General features: G+C 29.7%; 3 protein-coding genes across 3 annotated transcripts; all 3 read left to right on the forward strand.

Moving 5' to 3' along the window:
• Window positions 1–2,309: 2,309 nt before the first annotated feature.
• Window positions 2,310–6,155, forward strand: LOC145327842 (uncharacterized). The gene is made up of 8 exons (XM_080171384.1): window positions 2,310–2,520; window positions 2,600–2,623; window positions 3,138–3,187; window positions 4,390–4,560; window positions 4,985–5,034; window positions 5,131–5,150; window positions 5,270–5,356; window positions 5,885–6,155. The coding sequence occupies exons 1-8, from the start codon at window positions 2,475–2,477 to the stop codon at window positions 6,028–6,030; spliced, it is 594 nt and encodes a 197-aa protein (XP_080027510.1). The 5' UTR covers window positions 2,310–2,474; the 3' UTR covers window positions 6,031–6,155.
• A 241-nt stretch (window positions 6,156–6,396) lies between these two features.
• Window positions 6,397–14,361, forward strand: LOC145327501 (hemocyanin B chain-like). The gene is made up of 18 exons (XM_080171047.1): window positions 6,397–6,482; window positions 7,555–7,604; window positions 8,598–8,677; window positions 9,568–9,736; window positions 10,131–10,180; window positions 10,604–10,701; window positions 10,970–10,990; window positions 11,457–11,495; window positions 11,565–11,592; window positions 11,968–12,126; window positions 12,332–12,409; window positions 12,760–12,822; window positions 12,890–12,961; window positions 13,264–13,324; window positions 13,495–13,511; window positions 13,925–13,962; window positions 14,159–14,200; window positions 14,261–14,361. The coding sequence occupies exons 1-18, from the start codon at window positions 6,413–6,415 to the stop codon at window positions 14,359–14,361; spliced, it is 1,236 nt and encodes a 411-aa protein (XP_080027173.1). The 5' UTR covers window positions 6,397–6,412.
• Window positions 14,362–14,670: 309 nt separating this feature from the next.
• On the forward strand, window positions 14,671–19,393 carry LOC145327843 (hemocyanin subunit B-like). The gene is made up of 12 exons (XM_080171385.1): window positions 14,671–14,694; window positions 15,021–15,063; window positions 15,192–15,244; window positions 15,992–16,062; window positions 16,125–16,193; window positions 16,588–16,687; window positions 17,199–17,275; window positions 17,855–17,926; window positions 18,417–18,439; window positions 18,617–18,728; window positions 18,999–19,042; window positions 19,283–19,393. Exons 5-12 carry the CDS (start codon window positions 16,138–16,140, stop codon window positions 19,357–19,359), a joined length of 561 nt encoding a protein of 186 aa, XP_080027511.1. The 5' UTR covers window positions 14,671–14,694; window positions 15,021–15,063; window positions 15,192–15,244; window positions 15,992–16,062; window positions 16,125–16,137; the 3' UTR covers window positions 19,360–19,393.

Consider the following 19,393-nt stretch of genomic DNA (forward strand, 5'->3'; position numbering starts at 1 on the left):
GTCTGGAAGGTTAGCTTTTTTTTGTTAATTTAAGCATGTTAGTATTGTCCTATCGATTTCAAACTTTGCATGGTGATTCCTGTAGTAGTTAGGTATTATTTAGAAAGCGGAGAAACTCTATAATCGTTACCAGAATGTCCGCACGTCCATACATGTTGATTTCAACTTTTTTTTAGCAGCTAATTTTATGTGATAAAATTATTTGATTGATCTGATTCCTAAGACAACAAAGTACAATGTTAACAGCGAAGTATCTCTATAATCAAGTCCTAGAAATGTAAGCATGTCCTTAAACAGTATCCTGTATTTAATCAGTTTTTCAACAAAGAAGGTGTCTTAACTTTTATTTCTATAGCTAGTCAGTGTTTTTAGAAAGTAGTAGATGTAAAAATTTCCATAGAATTAAGATATGCAATCGGTTTTTTTCAGACCTCTTATTTTTAAAGTAATTTAATTTTTTTTTTTAAATTAAGTCGGTTTTAAGGTACTAATACGCAACAACAAAAAAAGAAGAAAATTGTCATTATGAACAAAAATAGTAAGATCTTTAATTTGACACCTTACTTTTCGAACTCTGTTGAGTAATTATTGCAAAAATCTATTTTTTTTAACCCACGAGAATAAAAACTTTGAACTTAATTATATAATTACACAGGCATAAGAAATAGGTGTTTTATATACTTTTAGAATGAGAAAAATATTACAAATCCATTCTAATCAAAATTGAAATAAAAAGTTTACAAAATAGTAAATAAACTACATTAATAGAAATTATATGAAAATATTATATTATATTGTACAGGCAACCATCTTAAATCGTTGTTTTGGGGTAAGAATGGGAAGGGTTAAAGAGGGGACGAAATAAGTGATGCCTGAAAATATAATATGTTAGGCCATTTTAGTTATTTTTATTTTTTTTTACTTTTTTTCAATTTTGCTTACAATGGATTCGTAATATTTTTCTGATTCTAAAGGTATATATGAACCCATATTTTTTATGCCTGTAATAGGATATATTTAATTTCATAGTTTTGATTAAACGGAGGTTTAAAAAAATCAATTTTTTCAATAATTACCTGACAGAATTAAAAAAGTAAGGTGTCAAATTAAAGATCTTACTATTTTTGTTTATAATGACAATTTTCTTCCTTTTTTTTGTTGCGTTTTAGTACCTTAAAACTGACTTCATTTAAAAAAAAAACAAACTTAAATTAATTTAAAAATAAGAGGTCTACAAAAAAAACCGATTGCATATCTAAATTCTATGAAAAATTTTACATCTACTACTTACTACAAACACCAACTAGCTATAAACATTAAAGTTAAGACACCTTCTTTACTGAATTCTTTTTACTTTTATATTTTTATATTCAGATTATTCAGTTCTCACACTCTACAAGTGTTAATGTTCGTTTGTCCTACAGTTTCGGAGCTTCGCTTTTATGGATATTGTCAATCTTGTTTTTATTATGAAATTGGATATATATATTTATTAATTTTATAATTCTTGCACACACAGAGATTTAAATGAGGGGATATAAGAATTTTACTAAATACTAACATTCTACTTCAGGCTATTTTAATAGGTAAGTGAGAAAAATTTTGCTTTCAATTATTGTTGATAAAAAATTAGCTATCATTAATTATTAAAAGGAAAAAGTTGATAAAATTGTAAATGTTGATCTGTTGAAGATTTACTAAAGGATCATTCCTGAACATATAAAGTTTTTTATCATTTTGTAATAAGATTTTATCAAATTTTTCAAATTTTTCTACTTTGTTTAGGTTATCAAAATTTCATAGACTAGCGGCTACGCCCCTACGCTTTTTTCCTTAGAACTTTTTCTCATTTATGAGTTTTCTAAGTTAAGTTATATTTTACTATTTTCTTTAAATTTTCTGGATAAATTGAATTAGTTGTCTATTGTCCCATCCCTGGAGTCTTTATTGCACTAGTCCAAAAAGTTTTCTAATACTATTTTTATATTCGTTGGCTCAACAACTTCGGGGATTTTAATAAGTTTTGATTTTTTTGTTCATTCAGCTCAGTGATTAACGTTTTAACGTAATTTTGTGTATCATCATTGGGGATGTACATCAATTTTTTGGCCATTGTCTTATCCCTTTAGATCCCTGGGTGGGCCTTGGCCCTTTCATTCATATTTAAACTTTGTTCTTTCATTGTTCTGTTTATGTTATACGTTTTTATTGTTAATTATTTTTTTTTATAGTAATTAATACTGGCCGTGATTAAAATTATGTGCATTTAATTAGGTTTAGTATTAGAATATGAAAATAAAATTTAACATTGTTATGAATAATAATTGTTATACATTAATAAGATAATCAATATTATGATCAAAAAATTCCATTACGTGTATTTCTACTTTCAACCAATTAAAGTAAATCAACATTCATTTTTATTTAATAACTATTTTTTCTGTTTAAAACTTTGAACTATAAAATATTATAGAATGTTTAGACTAATTTTGTTTTTATTAGGAATTCAAATATTTAAAAGTAAGAAATTTTTATTTCATATATTTTTATATTAAATAAACAAAAAGAAATCTATTTTTATCATACTTTTATTTCATAGATGTAGATTGTCATCATATTGAAGGTGGGTTTTTTCAACAAAATTGTTTTGATGTATTTATAAACTCGCGGCTGCGCCCAGAGGCCTCTAGGGGCACTTGAGGAGGGGGATTGATTTATAATTTTATTTTTTTTTGGGGTGGGATAATTGGTTTCTAAAGGGGAATTTCTCCTGGGAGGGAGGTGGGTAATATCCTTTTAGAATTTTTTTTTCTCAATTTTTTTTTTTTTTCCCGACAGAACTATGAACTATGGCCGCAGCGCTCGGCTCCCTAGCCTGCCTAGCCGCAGCGCTCGGCCCCATTGTCTGCCTAGCCACAGCGCTGGGCTCCCTAGCCTATAACCTAACCTAAAATAGTTGTTCTCTAATTCTCTAAAGGGATAACGCCGGGAGGTGGTACCCACTCTTAAAATAGTTATAAACCATCCAAGGACCTATTAGAAACTTATTTGGTACAGACAAACATCCTGTTATTTTATTATACGGATTAAATTTGAAGTGGGTGATATACATATTATAAATAAATATTTATATTTAGCATTCACAAGTGCATTGGGACAGTTCATTAAGTCTTTACCATGCCCAAAGGTAAATGCTTAAAATCATTTATATTAAAGTAACTGGATGTGTGCCTTTTTGTGTGTAAATCTTATCTCAGGATCTCAGGATCAGGTTAGGCTAATACAACTTTATAGGATTTGAGCTATGTTTAATAGACTGGCCCAAAAAACATGAATTTTTAAATCTTTACCATATCAATTTGCGGATACCTTGAAGTTGTTACCGGCTCAAATGTAGACCTTTTAATGAAAACTAGACCTCTCTACAATGAAAATTTATCTTAAAATTTCAATCTTAAGCTTTTTATCAAAAACTTCATATTTTCATGATTTAAACAAGAAATAATTAAAGAACTGCCAACCTAAAATAATGTAACAAGAGTTCAAATATGAAGCAATTATAAAAAGTAGGCAGAACCGCCATTCCTGCCGAATAATTCCGAAAAACGTCTAAAAACATTGTTTTATTTAAATTGATAATTTGTGTAAGAAATTGAACTAAAACAGTAGCTATTAGTCTTATGAGAAGAGAAATAATGAAAAACTCTAAAAATATACATTTTAAAGACATAAAATAGGAAAAAGTGTTTTTAATAAATTTCATGGCTCAACAGACATTGTCGCCAATAAAGAGACAATTTACTTAAATAAAAAATTAAATGAAGGTAAAAAAATATGTAATATACTTATTCTCATAATCAACTTTAAAAAAAGCATACTAATAAAAAAATTAATATTGCAAAAAGTAATTTGATTTTTTTTATTAAACCAGAAATAAAGAGTAAGGCTAATCTTTAATTATTTTTCTTTAATGATTTTGCAGTATGAATTAGCTTTCCCAAATTATTGTAATTGTACATAAATAAATTTTTATACTTTCTTTCTTCATATGTTTATTTCTGGTGATTTTAATATTTTATTTCAATGTTTGTAAACAAACAGACAGAAAATTTGATGTTTTGCTTTATATCTGGTGTAAGGCTTTCTTAATTTGGGAATATAAGGTGAAAAAAAAATATGCATTTGACGAGATAGCGATAGATTTTTTCTTAAAATCAATTATAGGGCTAAAATCTACAAACAATACATAACCTATTTTTACATTCCACACATTGAAAAGCAATTTAGACCTTCATTTGGGCCACACTAATGTTTAAAGAGCTCTATATTGTTAAAAGATTTCGAAAAAAATAATCATATTTTTTCTGTGTGATTTATATTATTTTTCAGGGATGTAACCTTTTGTGTCAAGCTGCTCAGTTTGAGTTACCTCGAGCAAAGCTTGTTGAAATTCTACTTGACTTTGATAAATTAGGAACTGGGAACTCAATAGCTAATACTGATATTAACTTTGAACGGGTGAAAGTATGCATTCCTGCAATTATTTTGAGCGATCCAACAGTAAGTGATTGTCCTTCTACAAAAGTAACAGGATGTTTGTCTGTGTGTGTGTAGCATAAGATCTCACTTACAGGATCAGAGAAGCTTCTTTTAGGTACTAGGAAGGTTTATAACTATTTTGGGAGAGTAAGAGGATATCACCATCCTCCCTAGAAAAATTACCCCCACAAAAAATGTTTTTTTTTCATGTTTCTTTTTATAAATAAAATTAAGTGGAAGGTCGATTTACCCCACCCCACCCCTTTTCTTCTTTCTAGAGTGCCTCGAGGGACTCAGCCATTAGTATTTTACATTTTGATACTTAATAGTATTAGCTTCAACTACATATCTATTTTGATACTTTCAACCATAACCATTAGAAGTTTTGTTATTGAAAAGAAGGGAGACATAAGACAATAGATTCTAAACTAAATCATATTCTTAGGCAAATTATGAACTTATTTATGCAGCTGTCATAAGAGCTGAAAAAATCAGGTGAAAATTCAAAAAAGATATACATAAACTAAATATAAATTTACATAGAATAATTCAAAGTACTTTAAATAATCAATTTAAATTATATTATTTTAGGAAAAGTAAAAAGATTAAAGGTATGTCCATAAGTACAACAATAATTATATAATTTATCAAATAACATTGAAGAAAATATTTTTTAATTATTAATCTATTTTTACAAACTATAATAAAAGAAAAAAAAATTTTCTTTTAGCCCAAAGGATGCAAATGAGTTTTGGTATGAGCAAAGACAATGGAATAATAAAATGTGAAACATGCTCAAAAATAGATTATATGCCATGTAAGCTTTGGATATTATTATAACATTATAAGAAAATAACAGGATGTCTATCTGTCTGTCTGTTTGTACAAAAGTATCTCACTAACGGCTGAACCGATCAGGTTCACTATTAAAGGGTAGTTTCTTATAGGTCCTGTGAAAGTTTAAAACTATTTTGGGGGAGAGTACCATACCCTCCCAAGATAAACCGACCCTAAAAATAATTTCATCTCCCCCCCCCCGCAAAAAACAGATCTCACTAACTGATAAACCGATCGGGTCCTCTTTCACAGGGTAGCTTCTCATAGTTCCTGTGAAAGTTTAGGACTATTTTAGGGGAGGGTACCACACCCTCCCATGATAAATCGACCATAGAAAAAAAATTTCACCCTCACCAAACAAATTGGGTTATTGAATTCAACTCCACCCTTCTAAAGTGCAGAAGAGACCTCTAGTGGCGTAGCTGATAGTTTTTAGATATAACGAAAACAATGTTTTTAAGAGTCTGGCCCACTTTAAATCTGAAATATCTATTTTAATATCTTACAGATTATTCTGTTGACATGGAAATGGATGAATATAATTCAAACAATGAAGCTAGGTTTGGAACTGGCTTAAAAGTTATGTGTAAAATTAAAACAGTTTTAATTAATTTGGAAAAGGTTCAAACCCACGACTGTGGCTCAACATGCTGAGCATCCGCTTGTCGTTGGGGAGGTGATAGGTGTGAATCTCAGCCCGACATCACGCCATAACTAAAAACGTTAAAAATAGTTCCTACTGCTAATATGTAAGTTGCGCGACATAAATAGTTAAAGTAGAGTGAATGCCTTAGCCCATAAACATGCGCATCTCATTACCATACGCAGTTGGGACTTCTCAGACAAAGGTCATGCAATCAAAGGGATAATTGTCTCTTGGATGTTACTTAATTAACCTAATATCATTCAATAGAGTATTGCAGCCCATTACAAAAGTATAGCGATAATTTGGTAATAGGAAATAGGTTAAAATCTGTAAGTAATATATTTTTTTATCAACTAAAAAAATTGTACAGAAAGTCTAGAGGTTGGATCAATGCTTAGTAAGATGGGTAAACAGCCTGAAAAATTTGAATGTAACCAGGAACAACAAGATAGAACAATGTGTAAGCATTTTTGATAAGTTTAAACTTATCAGGGATAAGGGATGAGAAACATAGGAAAATATATTATTTCAGGCCTATTTCAAGCCTAGGCCTAAAAAACCAGTTATGGGAAGGTGCATTAGTTCGTTATCAACGCTAATGAAATAGCTGCGTGTGTGTGTTTATTGATAAAGAATAGAATAAAGTTCAGGTAGCTAGTCTAAAGTAAAATAAGAACTTTTTATAAACCAATATATTATTGGCTTTTTTAAAATCATGTTATGATGTTTTTTTGTCTCCCAAAATTTTGTTATCTTTTGCTCTAGTAATTTGAATTTTTCCGAAAGCTATCATTGGGTTTGCCTCAGACAGATTTTGTTTGTATTTTTCTTAAAGAGTAAAAATTTTATTTGAAAATATTATTTTATCATTGCTTATTAAATTCTAGATAAATAAATTTAGCACAAGTAAATTAGCACTTGGGTAACATTCTATCAATTTTTCTTGTTCCATGAATAATATTTTTGTACTTTTTAACATATAATAGTACTGAGGTGTTTCAATCAATTCCATAAAAAGTTTTAAAATTTAAAATACAAAATTTCATTTATAAACTTCCAAATGAATAATTCGTAGCTACCTACTTTCCAAAAAATAATCACTCAATTTTTGTTTTTTTTATATATGGTATTTTTTAATGTAAAACTCTGGGCAGATTTGATAATTAAGTTAATGTGATTGAACACCTTTTCTTATTAATTATTTTTTTTTAGAAGCAGAAAAGATAATTTTTTTTCATTGCCGGGTTTAATTATATTCTCATCCGCCAATTGGTTATTGGTTAATACAAAACAGGCTAATCCTTATTGGTTTAGAACGATAGATACTTGGGAGCGTCCGCCAGTGACGACATTTAATTAGGAATTGGTAAAAGTTGCAATATCCCATTAGAATCTAGGCTGGGACCTAATTTTTGGCCAGGTTTCCTATCCATTATCCCTGAAACTTATTTAAATTAGGAAATTAATGATTGAATTTTAGGAACTATGAAATCATGAAAATAATATTGGTCAATGATTTTCATTTATTTTAGTAGAATTTATTTCCAATTTGGAAGCCTCTACAAGTAAATTAAATATTCAGGTGAGTGTAATAACATAACATAACATTTTAATGGTTGATATATTTAATAATGTTAAAGTAGTAAAGTGTTTTTGGTCTGTAGCTTAAGATTTCGATATCTACTGAAGGTATTGAGTTCTCTATTTTATTCAAGCTTCATATAGGTCTATGGATGGTTTTAGGCCAGCATTGCGGAGCCGTTTGATTTTCGTGAGGGACATCTCCGCGGTTCCGTCTGTGATGATGGGGGCTCTGGCTTCGACCTAAAATCAAGAAAAAACTCGACATATTTTTTTCCACACGTCTATTTTTGACTTTTGAAGTTAAATTTTTGATAAAAATTGACTTATAAAACTTAAGAAGGGCATTTGCACATGACAAAACAGAGTTACCAAATTATAATTTATAAAAAAAATCTCTTTATTTATCTAGTCCGGAGCCGAAGCCGTTTTTTAACGAAAATTACGACTCCGGCTCCAACAAAATATGGCGGCTACACGGCTCCCGGCTTCGGCTCCGCAACACTGTTTTAGGCTATCTAATTTTTATATCTAAGTTCGGTTTTTTGTGTATTTTCCTACTTTCCATACTCCTTCGAATACAGAGGAGCGCAGCCGCTGGTATTTAATAATGTAATAATTATCCATTGTAACACAGAAATAAGGAATCATAAAGTCAACTTGGACCATAAACATATGTAATCTCTATTTCATTTTTAAAATCTGTTAATACTCAAAGATGTTGAAACCCAGAAAGTTGTAGGAAAAGGCTTTTAGATCAACAATATTTGAAAAACGAAAAAAATAACATTTAGATATAAAAGCCAATACTGATGAAATATTACTAAAAATTAAAGAAAAAATATAATAACTGGTCTAACAAAATTAGATCAATAATTACTTATTTTTTTACTAGGACAACATTTTCTATTTAAGCATTTAAATAGCATTTTAATATAATAATATTATTTTTTTTCATGTTTTAAGTTTCAAGTTTTAATAATCATTATCCAAGGGAATTTCCCAATTTTCTGCTGAATGGAAAAGTGCAAGAAATATGATAGCAGAAATACTATTGAGTTTCAGAGATCCAAGGTAAAAACAAATCAACAAGGATAACAACATCCATAAAAAGGGCAGCTCTAAAGTGGTAAAACAATCAACGTTAACACTTGTAGAGTGTCAGAACTGAATAAGCAGAATATAAATAAAATAAGTAAATTTGATGCAAAAACTCCATACACACAGAAAATAATTTTTAAGGACATACTTACATTTTTAGGATTATAGAGATGCTTTGCTTATAATATTGTACCATGTTGTTTTAGTAATCAGTATTTTAAAAATAAGATGAATAGGATAATTATATTACATAAAATTTTTTTATAATAAGGTTATAAAACAACATGTTAAAAATCAATAGGACAATTATAACATGTATAAATTACAAAAAAACTAACCGTTACGGAATGACGGACAAACTCTAATAATATAAAAGCTTCGCTTTCAAAATAATCCCTATATAAAAGTAACTGTATCAGTGTCTGCCTATATGTGTGTACCAAAGAATCTCTTTAACCACTATACCGATATGCCTCTCCTTTACAGTGTAGCATCTCATAGGTCCTGGAAAGGACAATAAGTATTTTTGGGGAGGGTACCACAATTTTTTAAAGAGAAATCGCCCTAAGGAAAAAATCATCCGCCCCCCCCCAAAAAAAAAAAAAAAATATTTTTCTTTTTTCTTTAAAACTTAATGGGGGGGGGGGGCGAATTCCCGTCACCTCAAGGGCTGCTATTTGTACTATATACAGTAAGACCCACGAAAAAAAGTATTTTTTTAGGGTGTAAAGCCCTTATTTCTAAAGATATCAAAAGTAGCACATATTTTTGTGTGAAAGGAAAGTCGCTCAAAAATCAGGTTTAATTTCAAAAATACTTTTTCGTGGGTCTTACTGTTCATTTGATTTTGTAACTGCTTTCAGTTCTCTGACACAAATGGCTAGCAAAGATGCAACAATTGTAAATATTGTCATAACAAACAATGGTGGTGATGGTCATAAAAATTATGGCAGTGTCATGGAGCCAACCACAGAAAATTTTAGACAAGTTTGCAAAGGATTTATATACCTGTGTTCTTCCGTTACCAATAAAGTAAGTGAAACTTGAAAAATGCTTATGATAAAGTAACAGGATGTCTATTTGTCTGTTTGTACCAAAGTTTCTTGCTAATCGCCAAAATAATCGGGTTCTCCTTAACAGGGTAGCTTTTCATAGGTCCCAGGAAGTTTTATGATTATTTTGGGGGAGCGTACCACCTCCTTCCCAAGAGAAATTGAACGTGGAATATTTTTACTTAAAACCTAAAATTTAAAAAATGTGTTTTAGGATTCAACTTCCCCCTCCTCAAGTGCCCATAGAGGCCTCTAGGGGTCGTAGCCGCTATTATTTGTATAAAGTCGTATATGGAGATAAGTTAATTTGAACCAATTTTATGTTTTTCCTAATAATTTAAAATTATGCTGAAACTGAAATTGTTATTGTCCAGGACAGATCTGACTTGATCAAGTCTGCTATTTTGATAGCAAGTAGATCAAGGTAAATTATGTATTTATGATTTTGTTACAAACTAGAGGCCTAGATAAGTGGGGGGGGGGGGGGTGGAGAATCGACCCTCCCCCACTTTCAATTTAGTTTTTAAAAGAATAAGCATAAAAAACTTTCATGGGCTGATTTATAGGAGTGGTATTCTCCCCAAAATAGTTATAAACCTATGAACTATGAAAAGCTACCACTGCCCTGTAAGGAAACCCTTATCAGTTTAGCTTTTACTGAGCTTTTAAGTGTTGAAACATCAAAGGTTTGGAGAAATTTTTTTTTGTGTATTTTCCGTAAATGTGTGTTAGTATTTAGTAAAGTAAGCTTATTAAGAACAGTTTGACTTAATAAGCGCATTTGACTAAACGCTAACACACAACTTTACAGAAAATACGCGCAAAAAAGGCCTTCTTTAATTTTCAGACCGGATGCAGATCAATTTCCTATACGCTTTACAGATCTTTTTCTTGATATTGAAGCTGCTGTAAAGGTTCCAAATACCAATTCTAGGGATTATGAAGGTTTCAATTTTATCAAATAATTTTTTACTGATATCATTCAAATTCATATTGAATTTCATTTCCGAAGCAGCTTATAGTGTCAAAAAAAAAATGAAGTCATTCAATACAAATAGGCAAGTATACATTTTACCATTGGTCAATGAAATGTATACTGGCCTATCATTGGTCACTTGTATTGCATGACGTCATTCTTTATCAGGCATTTCCAAATTGAACATTATCCATTAACTTTTTAACATTAATTATTTTCTTTTTTTTCTATTGTTAGATCTTGCAGATGAAATAACAGGTTACTATTTGTAATAGATATGTTTAATCTTTTGTTTAGTAGTTTTTAATTCCAGTAAAATATTTTTAATGGGTAACATAACATAACTTCAAAAACAATTATCATAAATTTTTGATAAAGTGAAAGGATCTCTATGTGTGTGTTTCCATACTCGCTGACCACTGAGCCAATATGGTTCTACTGTACAGGGTAGCTTCTCATATATGTCATGAGAAGGTTTTTAAATATTTTGGGGAAGGGAACCAACACCCTCTCAAGAGAAATAGCCCATAGAAAAAATATGCCCTCCCAAAAAAAAATTAAAAAAATTAAAAACTTTTTCTTTTTAAAACAACAATTAAAAGTGGATGGTCAACTTCCCCCCAGCCTCTAAGGGCGTAGCGCTAGTTTATTGTAAGATGTGTCAATAATTATTTTCACATTGCAAAATTTTTGCTTATTAGTTTTTGTTTCGTTTAAAAAATAGGATCATGGAAATCTCTTGGGGTCCCATCCAGAGTTTCAGGTGTATCATTGTTATTCAAAATATTATAATAAACCTTTTTAGTATAAGATTTATTTTATTATTTTTTAGAAATGGAATCTGCACTTGATTATATTAGGTAAAAGTTCTAAATTATATGAAAAGCATATGAATAAAAATTAAAACAGCTTTCCGTGGAATAAAAATGTATAATTAAAACATTAAACCAGTTTTGTTAGACCCAAGATGCAGAAAACAAAACTGGTTTTAATGATTGTACATTTTTATATTCATTAAAATATGATACATAATTTTTCAGTATGGCTTAGAACTTGTTCTAATACAGCGGATATTAATCGGGTTCGAAGTCATACAGGGAGATAGATTATTGTAAGAAGCTTTACAAAGTGTCTTATTCTTTTCCACTTTTCATTTCATCCCTCATTTTTATGACGTTACATGGCTGATTTTTTGAGACACTTTGTAAAGCTTCTCAATTTCAACATTCTTTTAGAGAAGATAATGACCTTCATGAAATGCATGACGCGTGGCACACCCTTAATGGTGGAAGAACTAACAGACAAGGAGAGCAAGTAACAATACTTGATGAATATTTACCAGTAAATAGACAGGCAGAGAGGTTCTTCTACTTTCATAATATAATGATACTTAGGTAATTTTATTATGTCATAATACCTAACAATGAAACAAAAAAATAAAGTGTGCATGTTTAGAAAACATAAAATTTCAAATTAATTTTACATGTATTATACACATGTTCATACAAAAATTATTTTGAAAATTACTATTTTGGAAATTTTATTTTACACTGTTTTATTTAGAATTTCCCTTTTAAAATTCCTATATCAATTTATTAGATATAGTTTAGAGCGTCAAAACGAAGGTTTACCAAGTGTAGAGCCTCTGACACCAGAACAGTTAAGTTCAACCTTAAGGTATTACTCCATTCTATTATTAATATTATGTAAAAAATCTTAACATAATTTGTAAGAAATGGGAAATAGAAGTTAAACTTGAAAATCATGACCTATTGCTTCAAACACAAAGTAAAATGATTTTTGGCATCAGAAAGGCCCTTGACAGGGATATCTGACACCAGAAGTTCTTGGTACCTGGTAACTTGGAGAACACTAATGGCCTGTCAATATTTTAATCCTAATTCTGAGCTACTTTCCTTTTAGTTTTCTTAACATCCCTTATTCACAAAATAAGAAATTTCAGAAACCCTCATGGTAAAGGGTTAAAAAAATATTTATATCTAAAAATAAATCCTTTTTTTTGTTAGCACTGGTTATATAATAACACCTGAAACTGACCCCGAGGGAAGATTACGAGCCGACTTTACAAGGTATTTCAATAGATTTAATTTTAAAAAAATTGATAGAATATTGAATTTTGATCATGATTCTGTTAAGTTCTCCTGAAACATGTGTTCTGCAACCTAAAGCTCAAAATATTCTTAATACTGCTTACACAAATCAGAGCAGGTACAGAATGTTTATTATCTACTGGATTAGAACTAGCTTTAATCCATACTGAAAAATCATTTATTGCATTATAGACAATTTTCTACAAATAATAAAACAAGAATGATAAAGCATGAGGGTTATAAAGCTGGAATTAATCCTATAATTTTACTATTATCGGAAATCTGTCTATAATATGATGCAATAAATAACCAATTATGTATTGTTTTGTTTAGTATTACACACATGGGAAAAGGTTTGCAAATAATTTTGTAATGAGTAAAGTTGTATGTATTTAGGGCTATATATCAATCTCTTTACAGGCTGTTAAACACAAACATTGAAATTTGGGGAAAAGTAGTAGAGGATGAATATCATAATTCTGTAAGTATTTTTATAAAATCCTTACTTGTTTCTTAAGCAAAATGCCCCAAGACAATGCAGAAAATAAAATATTGCTCATTAATTGTAAATTGTTTTTTTGGACTTGCAAATGAGTACTTTTAAATACTTTTTTGTGTGCATTTATTAAATAATTCTAATTGTTATTTCAGTTGCATGATAAGATTTCGTAAGTACCTTTTATCATTACTTTAAGTTAATCGTTGTAGGGGGATTTACCCCTCCGCGGGGGAGGGGGGGGGGGATATCTAATCCATCCCCCGCTCATATATTTTACAAAGAAATTCCAAGCTTTGGAGTAAAACGTTGTATCATTAAAAATGAGCGATATAATCCAGTTTGACAAAGTTTTTCCAATAAAAATTAAATTTTTTCTTCAAATTCCCTGAAGTATTGTCTGTATATAGGACAACATTTTTGTCTGAAGCTTGGAGTTTTATTGTTAAATATGTAACTTATGTCCACTTAATTTTGCCGTGGCGGTGGATAAACCCATTAGACATGCTTCAACTAAAGGAGCATAAATGTGATGCAGATTTTTTATATTTTTTTAAAAGAAGACCCAAAAAAGTTTTTTTAAAGAAAAAACTGTAGCTTAGGAATAATGGGTACTCCTGCAGGTATTATATTTACAATTACAAATTATAAAAATTTATATTCATAAAATTATATATTTGTGTGGAGATTTAAGAGTAATTAACAATTACATGTAATGAGATTATGGAACATTTGAAAAGTAATTTTGAAATGACAATAATTTGAACAGTAGCTATGCTAACAGCTTTTTCTTAACTATTTTTTCTTAATGATATTTAGCATCTGCAAGAGCACCTATATTCTACAGGAACCATTTCAATTGTATATTTCATAGCCAAAAAAAATTAAGACAATTGAATTATTCAATTGTCTTAATTTTAGTAGGGGGAGAAAGTAACTCAAAAATCAGACACGTAAGGATGAGAGGAGAAGTTGGAAAGGAAACAACTACAAAAGAGATGGATAATCCTTCATTTTTATAACGTCACGTGGCGGATTTTTGGGTGACTTTCTCCCCCTACATGATATTATATATGAATACTAGCAGCTGCGCCCCGAGCATCTGGGACTCAAAGGGGTAGGAGAGGGCAGAAAAATAGCCTAAAACCATTTCAAGTCTCTAATCTAAAAGTTATATTAGCATATAACCTTTAAGAGGCCTATTCAAAGATTTCCTAAATTGGAGAACTCTATCTGTTCAGTAGTTATCAAATCCTCAGCTTTAGACAAAAAAACCTTACTACAATAAACAATAGAATTAAATTGAAATTGGTAGAGTACATGGTGAAATAAATAGAATATGGGCACAATATAATGTATGTACTAACTGTTTTATACATAATTATCACATACAAAGAAATATTTTTTTCATCTCTCTTTTTATTTTTCTTATTTACAAATTAAATTTATCTTTAGATTTTACTTTATTACCTAAACATTTACTGGATCATGGAAGGATAACGAAATAGAGAGTTTAGTCATATTTTCACAATAGCTTTTAATAGGATAGGGAAATGTTAATGATTGCCCCGCAGGGTTAAAGCTCCTAGCAGAGGCTAAAATAGTAGAAAAGCAACTGTGAAAATACGACGAAACCCACTAGTTCGTTTTTTTCCACGATCTAATTTACTATGCTATAAAGTCTAACAGGAGATACTCAAAAACTGAAGTTTATCCACCAAGAGGTATTCTAAATGTTTTTATTTTACAATTCTTAAATAATCAATTATTTAAACTATTGTTTAAAAGTATTTAGAATAAATAGTTTAAAACCACATACTTAAACTTAAAAATGAAATAAATTGATTATAAGGTTTATTAATAAGAGGAATATACCTGTGGTCAAGATGTGCACAGCCTAATCAGGTTAATTTGTCTTTCCAGTATGGCTTCGAAACCGATTAATTTCCGCTGGATTAGAACCGGTTCTTTGTCATACTGAAAAATCAGGTATCGTATCATATTATATCCAGTTTTCTATGAATATAAAAGTGTACAATTATAGTATTATAACCAGAGCTTGATCTTTAAATCGTTTTTATGGCGCGCTGAATGGGGGCGATTCAGAGGTGAACCATAGGTACGCTGGTGGTAAGCCACAGTGCACCTGATTTTTAAAAGATTTTCGGCGCGGTGTTGTTAAATCGCACTCACTAAAATATCGCTCCGCGCCAGTACAACTTTATTACTTAAGCAGTGTCAGTAAGGTATTTTATATAAAATACCGTGTCAGTATGGCATTTTTATAAAACATTAATATATAATTTATTTTAAAAATAACTATAAAAATGTTTTCACGATAGTTTTGCAATAAAATATTAAAGTAATTTAAAAAGATATTTATTTATTAAATAAATCACCCCTATTTGGTTCGGCAATGCCACTCGGTGAGTGGCATTGCCGCGCCGGTACCGCGCCACTGGGCGCGCCAAGTCGCTTATGCAAATTCGATTTAAAGATTGGTATTTAATAATTTGATGGTGCGCTGAATGAATCGCCCTGGTTTAAATCACCTATAAACCATTTAAAGATCAAGCTCAGTTTGGTTTGAAAATTTTCTTGTTAATTGTTAACATGTTAACATTACTGCTAAATATGAAAACTCTAATGTAGGTTGAAACATATTGGTTTAATTTGAATGGTTTATACAAGTTAAATCATCAACGGTATTACTTCCAAATAAGGTAATAAAATATATATATGTTTCTAGAATATTGTATTAAAATTTAAATTCTAATATTTTTAGGTTATATAACTGGATGATGTCAAGAGAAAATGTGATAATTAGAATATTTTTAGGGCCGTTTAATGGCAGGTACATTCATAAAAAGAATATTTTAAAATAGATTTGCTTCTAGGAATAAGTTTAAATTCTGAAATATGAAAGAAATTGGTTGATCTAACTAACATTTAAAATAAAGGGTGACTTTACAAAGTGTCTCAAAAAACCAGCCTTATGACGTCATAAAAATGTGGGATGAGAGTAGAAGTGATAAAAAAAGCCTAAAAAAGAGATTAATGATCCCTTTTTTTTATGACGTCACATGGCTGATTTTTGAGAAATTTTGTAAAGCTATCATAAAGGGGGTAATTTTTCGCATATTTTTCGTAAAGTTTTGACTAAATAAGCGCATTTGACTAATAGCTTACGCTCAACTCTAAGGAAAATATGCAAAAAAAATGACTCCCTTGCTAATGTCAAAATTTAGACTGGATCAATACTTTGAGTTGGATAGATTTGTTTATCAATTGGATGGAAATAAAATGCAAAATATTAATAGAGCAGACACAGATTCATCATTAATTAAGGTCTTGGTTTTTTTTTATATCTATCATACAAAGTAAAACAATGTCTGTATTCCCGTATGTCAGTCTGTCCGTTTGAAGATCCCTGTAACCGCTAAACCGATAAGGCTGTACTCTTCTGGGAATATAGTGGACACCCCCCAAAATCCACAATTTTACACAACTTTCGTATTGGGGAAAAAATAGGTTTTTTTTCCTGGGTTTAATTTTGCGATAGAATAATTTTTTGATAATATCCCTACAGCTTTAAGAACCAATATGATTGGTGCTTCCCATTTATATCTAGAGATTAACAAAAATGTTTAAAAGATTTCATTATGTTGAAACCTAAAGAGGGTTAATTTTACCGAATATTTTCTATAAAGTTGAGTTTTATCGTTTAGTCAAATACTTTTATTAAGTCAAAATGTTGTTATTTATAAAAAGATTGACATAATAATGAACAGTTTGACTTAATAAGTGCATTTGACTAAACTAACACGCATCATAAGCAATAAATGTCCCTGTTTTTAAGACACCAAATAATGAATGTGGTTGGCCTGGTAACTTGTTTCTGCCTAAAGGTGGTGATAAGAAACCAATAAAATTTAGGTACAATATTTCACTGACTGTTTTTTTTTACATTTAATAAATAAGCAGAATACGACATAAATCCATAAAGCGAACCCGTGAAACAGTAGGACAATAAAATATTAACACATGCAGTTTGTCAGAATTGAATAAGCAGAATATAAATGTATAAGTCGAAACAAAATTGTAAATAAATTTGTTGCAAAACTTAAATACAAAATACTGTTTAAGGACACATTTACATTTTTAGGGCTTGATTATAGAGATGCTTTCCTTATAACATTGTATCTTGCTGTAATAGGAATCAGTATTAAAAAATTCATATAAATTAATTACATAACATAATTTTTTTTGTCAAAAAGGTTTCAAATCAACATGTTTTATATGGACGTACGTATTTTTTGTCAACGATTTTAGAGTTGCTTCACTTTCTAAATTGTGCCTAACTGTTAAAGGTATAAAAATACAAAGTTTGTAATCAATAGGACAATTTTAACATGTCTACATTAACAAAAAAATAGCCATTACAGATAGACAGACCAATCCAAATTATAGAAAAGCTTTGCAATGAAAAATTGTACTTTTATTTAAAACTTTCAGGCTGCTGGTTTTTGTCAATAAACTTCAAGACCAGAGAGTTAATGTTGGGACTAATTATTTTTTGAAAAATCCGTAAGCTTTAGAAAAACTTTTCTCGTATTCATTCGAATCCGGTGGATAGGAACCGGTTCTCATCCATACGAAAAATCTATGTCTAGCACCGTATTATATCCAGCTTTCTACGAATATAAAAATGTACAATCATAAGATTAAAACCAGTTTTTTAAGCCCATGCCTACGGCACCTCTGGTCTAAAAAAACTGGGTTTAATCTTATAAATTGTACATTCTATATCCGTGAAAAGCTGTTTATAATACGATGAAAGAAATAACTATTAAAACTTTGAAATAAAATGTACAAAACAAAGAATGTCATTTTTTTAGCGTATTTTCTGTAAAATTGGGTGTGGGGGTTTGGTCAAATGCTCTTATTAAGTCAAGCAGTTCTTAATTATGACCATGACACAACCAACTTTACGCAAAATACGCAAAACCATGACCCTCCTTTGTATAGATATGAAAAGTATTCATGTAAATTTTTATTTGTGATAATTCTTTTGTAGGATGTGTGGAGTCAGTAGAAATAGTATGCTAGTTTTATTTTAATATTAAAATGATATCATTAACAATAAATATAAAATGTTCAACTGCAAAATGATAAAGAAATTTAAAAGTATTAAATCAAGCCGTATTCCTATATTTCATACTATCGGCTACGCCCCTAGAGGTGATTTCTCCTTGGAAAAGATATTTTTTTTTATAGATTTGACAAGTATAGGGCTGGAATTATTTGATGATTATGAAAGAGAATATGGCTTTCCAATGAACAGACAGTGGGATTTTGATCCGATACCAATCATTAATAATAAAGACAGGTAATAGTTCTTTTTATCGCATCGTATAATAAACAGCTTTCTGCGATTATTAAAATTAAAAGTTATAATATAACAAATTTTGTTAAACCTTAGGGGCAATAACAAAACTGGCAAGTATTCATAGAAAATTGTCTGTCACACGATTCATTACATGATTTTTCAGTATGGCTGAGAACTGGTTCTAATTCAGCGGATTCAAAGCCATACTGGAAAAGAATAATACAATCATTATTTTCAAAGATTATGAAAAATTAATATAAGTAATTGTAGAAATTTTGGCTACATGTCATCTATTATTGAAATTGTACACACAGGTAAACTTATTTTCTAGTATGGATTTGAATTCGATTAGTATCCGATGGATTAGAACCATACTAAAAATCAAGTACATATTATATTGCAGACAATTTTTCACTAATATTAAGATAAAAATCAACAAAACCGGAATTCATTTTTCATTTAAATATCCGTGGAAATTTGTCTGTGATACGATAAATAAAAAATTGAAAATAGAATATGATGGAATGCTCAGTAATTTTTTATTGTTTTTTTAGGAGAAGCAACAGCGAGTTGTAATCAAAATTATTTTACAAATAATATTAAACCATCATATACAAGATATTACAATTAAAACTCTGTTTAAAATAAATCCTATAAAAGTGTTA

Source organism: Acartia tonsa, chromosome 9 (assembly GCF_053477335.1).
Source record: "Acartia tonsa isolate MP-2025a chromosome 9, ASM5347733v1, whole genome shotgun sequence".
In the NCBI taxonomy this organism is placed as follows: Eukaryota; Metazoa; Arthropoda; class Copepoda; order Calanoida; family Acartiidae; genus Acartia; species Acartia tonsa.